Source organism: Vipera berus (genome assembly GCF_964194415.1).
Source record: "Vipera berus genome assembly, chromosome: W".
Classification (NCBI taxonomy): Eukaryota; Metazoa; Chordata; class Lepidosauria; order Squamata; family Viperidae; genus Vipera; species Vipera berus.
The window spans coordinates 64,595,601-64,602,560 of NC_138210.1; the positions used below are offsets into that span (position 1 = coordinate 64,595,601).

The following is a 6,960-nucleotide window of genomic DNA, read 5'->3' on the forward strand; positions in this document are numbered from 1 at the left end:
GTTGTTTCTTTTGACAGTATGCTTTGTTAGTTACACTCACTTAGGCTAATCATGAAACAATAAGATTCAATAAAACAACTAAGATTCAATAATAAGAATATTTACATTAGCCACCTGGCCAAACTCCTTTCTAAAGTTTTTGTATGCATTTCATAGTGTAGCATACAGTTTTTCGAAAAGAAAAAAAAGAGTGACCAGTCTGTTGGCAATAGGCATTCTCTACATTTGTCATTGATAGATGTATTGCAGCAATTCCTGCATCGACATTGGCAGTCAACCCCAACAGCTTTCCAAAAAGTCAGAACCAGAATTTAAAAGAAGTTGCTGGCAACAGAAATGTCCAGGAGAGGATCTGATTCTGACATCCATTGTCTTTTATATAAAATTGGAAGATGGTGGAGAAATTGGATTTCAACAGATTTCATTTATTTACCTTTCCAACTGCGTGTCTGTCTTTGCAAGTTTAAGTGTGCCACCTTAAGAATATATGTAGGCAAAAATACCAGGCAATGGAGGCAAAAGGGGACATCTACAAGGAAGCTATACAAGTCAAGGTGGCGGCCATAATTTTTTGCTCAAAAGGATGCACAAAAAAAAGGGGTTGGTGCTTCAGTTTCAATCATGACTGCCATCTTGATGTTTTTGCCCCCCTGCTGCTATGATGCCCCTGGGGGCCACCATGTATTTTCACCTCTCTCTTCCATTCATTCCTTTTATTCCTTTATCCTGAAACACTGGGATAAAATTCTTGGATTTGACCCAGCCGATACAACTGCTTCTGTCCCACCCAACCCCACCAAATATTGTCCTCCCCTGTTCTTGAATGACAGAAATATCCCCAGAAACTTTGTATTATATATGTGCCACAGAGGATTTATTCAAATTGTATTTCCATTGAGAAAAGGGAGGAGAACAGGGTAAAGGTGACATTGTCTATGCTAAGAGGAAGTGTTGGATAGGACTGGAGAAGATCTGATCTTTCATTTGGATGATTCAGAGGCAGTAAAATCGACAGGGTGTCAATCAAATTTGCAAGTATTTTGTAGCTGGTTCTGGTTGCATCCCAGCTGCTGTAGTCCTGGTGGCTCTATAGTTGGTACTTACAGATGTAAGCATTTTGATTGCCACAAAAGTTATCGTTCCACAATTTAAAATCTAAAAGGCCAAAGATAAGACAGAAGTTACTTCTCAATTCCTTCAACAATAGCCTAGAAAATATTGTCATGTTTTATATTGCCTTCAAGATCTCCACTGGCTCCAATGGAATTTCCCATGAAAAGGAAAGCAAACACTGACTTTGTTTTTGAAAGTGGAAAAAGAAAAGAGGAAAGAAGAAGGGGGGAAGGGAGGGGAGGAGGGAAGAAAGGAAGAAATTCACATGAACCTTATCCCTGATGTCACAATTCCAATTTTTTTATCTAGAAGGGAGAGATGTAGGCATTGCCCTTAATTGCTCGTAATCATTGAACTATACAAAGAAATTTCTTGAGATAGAAATAAAATATGGAGTATCTTAACTACGGATATACCAATGAATGCATAAAAAAGCCATCTAGAGAACCCTGGAAGCTATTTCAGGGTGGTTTTTGTTGATTACAGCTCGGCTTTCAACACCATTTTGCTGAGCACTCTCATTGAAAAGCTGACTGACTTGAAATTTTCTCCCTCCATCTGCAATTGGATTAAAGACTTTCTCAGGGACCGGTTACAAACAGTGAGCATCGGGTCTGTTTTATCCACCCTCCTGAAGCTTTACACCGGCTCGCCACAGGCCTGCATGCTTAGCCCCTACCTGTACTCATTGTACACATCTGACCCATCTACTGTGATAATTAAGTTCGCAGATGATACCACCGTAGTGGGTCTTATTACAGGTGGAGATGAGACAGCATATAGGGGGGAGGTACAAAAACTATCCTTGTGATGTTCCAAGAACAACTTGCACCTGAACATTGGCAAGATGAAAGAGATGGTGCTAGACTTCCAGAGGAAAAAAGAGGAACCTGCCCCACTTTTCATCGGGGTGGGGGCCTGTGTGGAGAGAGTTTCCTCCTTTAAATTTCTGGGAGTCTACCTCTGTGAAGACCTTACCTGGAAAGTTAATACAAACCAGGTGGCCAGAAAGGCCCAACAGAGACTCCACTTCCTCAGGGTCTTGCAGAAGAACATGGTAGAACAATGGCTAATGACCCTCTTTTACCGGTCTACCATAGAGAGCGTCCTCTCATATGGTATTGTGGTTTGGTATGCTGGTCTGACAGCCGCGGATAGGAAAGTATTACAGAGGGTAGTGAGCACAGCACAAGACATTGTGGGCTGTTCCCTGACACCACTGGATGACATCGCCAGGGCTCGCTGCCTTGGAAGTGTGAGGAAAATTCTCAGGGATGACTCACACCCTGGTTGGTATCTCTTTACTCTCCTACCATCGGGTAGGAGATATTATAGGAGTATAGCCAGCCGCACCAACAGGCTGAAGAACAGCTTTTATCCATGGGCTGTTAGGCTCTTGAACGGGAAATAATTTTTTAATTTTATGTGTGACTGACTTGCGAGGCTGGTGTGTTATGCAATTAGCTCACATGGTGTAATAAGATGGAGGGTTTGTTGTCACTGTGAGTTGTGAGGAGGGGGGCACGAAGGGAGGCTCAGCCAATGTCATGTATACATGGTTGTACTTTGACAATAAAGGTTCATTCGTTCAAAAGTGAAACTAAGTGAAGAGTGGAACTTGGTGCTCTAATGTCTGAATTCGTTTGGCTGAACCAGGTCATTTTTTTCCCCCACATCAAACAGAGAATCTGTCAGAAGTACGTCACTTGATCCAAAACATTTACACAAAGACAGACAAGATCCCGCTAAGATCTTGCACAGTAAAAATTATAAGCATAACCAATCATTTCACTAATCATTTTGCTTCTGATTCATTACACCTGTGACACGCACTGTGAAGTGGCTACCACACTCCTCCTAACCAGAGACCCAGTTTTGATCATTCAGTAAGATATAAGCATCCTCATTTGAAAAAGTTTAGGCTAGTTTTCTCTATATTGCACCTTTCCTGATATATAGGACATCACTTCTCAGTTCTCCGTTGGTGGTGAAAAGTTAACGCTGATGTATGGTGGGTACCAGTTTTGGAAAGAATGAATTATATCTGGAGAACAGTTATCCATCTTTGCCCTCATAGAAACCTAATCATTTCTCCTAAAGGCTATTACAGAAAAAAAGATAAGACATTTTCAGTTTTGAGTTATGGAAAATTCCATGGACTCCATTCCTCCGGTTTATGGGACTACTCCAAATTAAACAAGCAAACTCTAGTTTTCTTGATGGTCCTGATATATCAAGAACCACCAGATAAGATGTGTTGGCTTACTTGAGTGACGTGCCAGCTCCACACAGTGCTCATTCTGTCTTTTGTTGTCTGGCTGGTTTACCAGCCAGGCTTTGTAGTTGTAGGTGGATTCATCAGCCCATCTCCATCGCCTTTTCTATTGACAAAAGACAGGCCACAATTACATGTTAAGAAAGTAAGTAACCTTTGTGATGATAAATTAAACAGATTGGCTGGAAAGACTGAGTGGTGTGCAGTTCTTAGATACTTCAACAAGTTCAAGCAGTGGTCAAGTGATAATTTTTGTACTGTACATGCATTAAAAAAAATATAGCAAGGCATCACATCATACCAAATTCATGACAGTGAGTATGGAGGAAACGGTTATGTGTAACATTCAGCTCTATGAAATTTTGTAGCATATATGCATTAAAATAAAAAATCACAAGGCATCATATCATGAACAATTCATGACAATGAATGTGGTGGAAATGTATATTCGTCACCATCGCAAAATTATATATGTTGCATCTAACATTCAGCTCTATGAAATGTTGGACTGCAGAGCTGTGTTTTGTTAAATATTTTCAGCTATTACAACCACTCTTCTCCCACCATTCATATTTACCTTAAAAGTAGAGGTGGAAGGCCGCTTGCAATGAACTTTTGTTATTATACTGTCAGGATGAAGTGGTCCCCCCTTCAAAAAGAGAGGGGGGTGAAATACCTAGCATTGCTATTGGTCCTAATTTAGCAGCCTTCTTGATATCACTGCAGTCAGTGCAGGATGTAGACTAGTTGAGGCCCTAAGGTCAACAAAGCTTGGAAGGGCCCATTGTTATTTAAACAATGGCTACACAATATTTTAACACCTAGAGAACCCACAAAATACCACATACATTGCCAAGAACCCAAAAGAAAACAATTCTAAAAAATTTTATGAGGCACTATGGATTGTGAATCCTCAATTGTAGTTTGCTTTGTGGATGCCTAAATCCAGCACAGACTGCAGTTATGAGCACCAACAAACAATCTCAGGTCATATATTATGATCACCAAGCAACTCGTCAAATATAGCAAAAGAATGTGTACAAAACCACTGAGTAAAGAACACGATACATAGACCAGGAATAATTTTTAAGAAAATGAAATGAAAAATGTCAGACTCACTCCAGAGACATCACGGAGCCCTATCCAGACAGCGCTAGGTGATCCCTGTTTGTCTTTGACGTATGCAGACACCAGCGAGGACTCTTGGAAGCTGAGGATAGAGGCGAGGTGACACCCTGGGCCATGAGTCTGGCACTCAAGCTAGGAACAGAGAAAGGACATGAAGGTGGCACTCCATGCTCATGAATGGGATTGTCACAAACTTTAAACTTTGCACATCTCCATTTGTGCAATTTTGGTTTCTCAAGAAACCTTTCTCCACACCTGGGCTGGTGAAAAAAACCAACAACAGTTCTTACCTCAGCAGCATCCCAACTTAGTTTCTCATCGAAATATCCATAGCAGTTCCCCTGTTTCTGCAACCAGTCTCTGGGGCATGATGCAGCCTTGGCTGCAGGGAGAAAAAAAGAGGGGAAAAAATGATAGGGAATTGAATAGATTGCAGATGCCTGTGAATGGAATCTCTTCCATTGGGAGTAGACATGATTGGAAGGGTTGAGGGCTGTGGTTTAGCATGAAGGCGAGGAGCTTTTCTGGTTTGAAGGATAGGATTTTAAGATGGAGGAAAACAATCAAGAGACCCAAAATACTTCTACTTCTTTACAACCTTGAAAGTGATCCAAATCTATTTTCCAGAACAATTTCAAGGTATTCAAGGGGGCTGGGAGAATGTTCAAAAGTTCCCCTAGTCTTATCCTTGCCCCAAATGGACAGTCCTAAATGACTAAAACTGTGCCACAATGGAGTCATTGAGAAAGGTTTCAATGTCTGAGGGAGAGAATTATTATTCCTCTTCCTGCCCTTCAGACGGAAAATTAAATGTGGAACCTGAGAAATCACATTGCTGAAATACTGTACATTCATTTTATTAGCGCATCTCAGCAATACAGTTTCAGAACTTTGGCTTCAGCATAAAAAGTCTGACCTGCATATTACATATGAAAATATCTGAAGACAGAACTTACTTTACTAAGTTGCTTAATTTGCTGTTTCCCACATCATGATTAAATTAGGGGACTCACCTCCCAAAAATGGATTGGTGATCAAGGTTCCAAGGCAACAGAGGCCGATGTACATAGAGAATCCCATCTTCTGGTTGTCCTTTAGGAGCAAAGAGAAGTAGATGTGATACAAAAATTAATAAACTGGCATTCATATTAGCTTGCTGAGAAAGAAAGCAAATTTTTGAGAATCATAATTTAATTTTGATCCTAGTCTACCTGCAAACTTTCTGTTGTGGTTCCTAGCATACAACTCATGAAAAGCTCTATTGTTACTTCAAAAATACCTCTCCTTATTTCAATGCCGGATCACTGTATGGATAGCAAAGAGTATCTAGCCAACACTTGCCAAGCATGCCTTCAGCCTCTCACCTTGCGAAGTTCTTCAACTGGAGAGGTTGAGCTGGCGGATGGTTGGACTGGTGGACTCTCACTTTCAGAGAAGCCATTAAATAGACTCAAGATGAACAAATTTCTTCAAGGATTTCCTGCTCCCATAACTGAGAGGAAAGGAAGTGAAGCTCAGTTCCAGAGATAATTGGCCACATTTTCCTCTGGTAAAGAAAGGAGTATTCAAAAAACCACCCATTGATTCCACATCCTAGTGGGAAGCAAACACCTTCCCTCATTAATCATGGTTATATTTACTGGATTTCTTTATTCTATTGGTTTTAACTCTCATGGTTTCTAGCATATATTATGTCAAATATTAACATAATTGAGGAACATTCCCTCAGATTTACCCTGAGAAAAACACACTATGCTTCCACTTTTGTTTTTTATAATTATTATTAAAAGTTTTATAAGAAATATAAAAGCTAACTCAACCTAATAAGTGCAAAAGAAGAGAGGAGAAAGATAAGACAAAGAGCACAGAAAGACAGAACAAAAAGGAACAGAAAAAAGCAGCTTCCAATTTCTTCTGCAACAATCATTATATTGCAATTTTGACTCTTTATGATTACAGAAAAAGAGCTTAGTTTTTTTCTATAGGTAAAGGTAAAGGTTCCCCCGCACATGTGTGCTAGTCGTTTCCGACTCTAGGGGCCGGTGCTCATCTCCGTTTCAAAGCTGAAGAGCCAGCGCTTGTCCGAGGACATCTCCATGGTCATGTGGCCAGCATGACTGCCAAAGGCACATGGAACGCTGTTACCTTCCCACCAGAGTGATCCCTATTTTTCTACTTGGATTTTTACGTGCTTTCAAACTGCTAGGTTGGCAGAAGCTGGGACGAGTAACAGGTGCTCACTCTGTTACGCGACACTCGGGATTCGACCCGCCAAACTGCCGACCTTCCGATCGACAAGCTCAGCGTCCTAACCCACTGAGCCACCGCGTCCCTAGTTTTATTCTAATTGTCAAAAGCACAAATAATAAGCTGTCTATGTCAGGCATTATAAGCAGCATGTCGGAAATGGAGTTTACTGAGAAAATTAAATCTTACGGAGGTCA

General features: G+C 40.7%; 1 protein-coding gene across 1 annotated transcript; it reads right to left on the reverse strand.

The window, feature by feature from the left end:
- Positions 1-1,087: 1,087 nt before the first annotated feature.
- Positions 1,088-5,596, reverse strand: LOC308676732 (C-type lectin BpLec-like; the record flags this gene model as incomplete). The annotated part of the gene is made up of 6 exons (XM_081342737.1): positions 1,088-1,155; positions 3,380-3,494; positions 3,966-4,037; positions 4,508-4,648; positions 4,807-4,898; positions 5,530-5,596. The coding sequence occupies 6 exons, from the start codon at positions 5,594-5,596 to the stop codon at positions 1,088-1,090; spliced, it is 555 nt and encodes a 184-aa protein (XP_081198863.1).
- Positions 5,597-6,960: the final 1,364 nt, after the last annotated feature.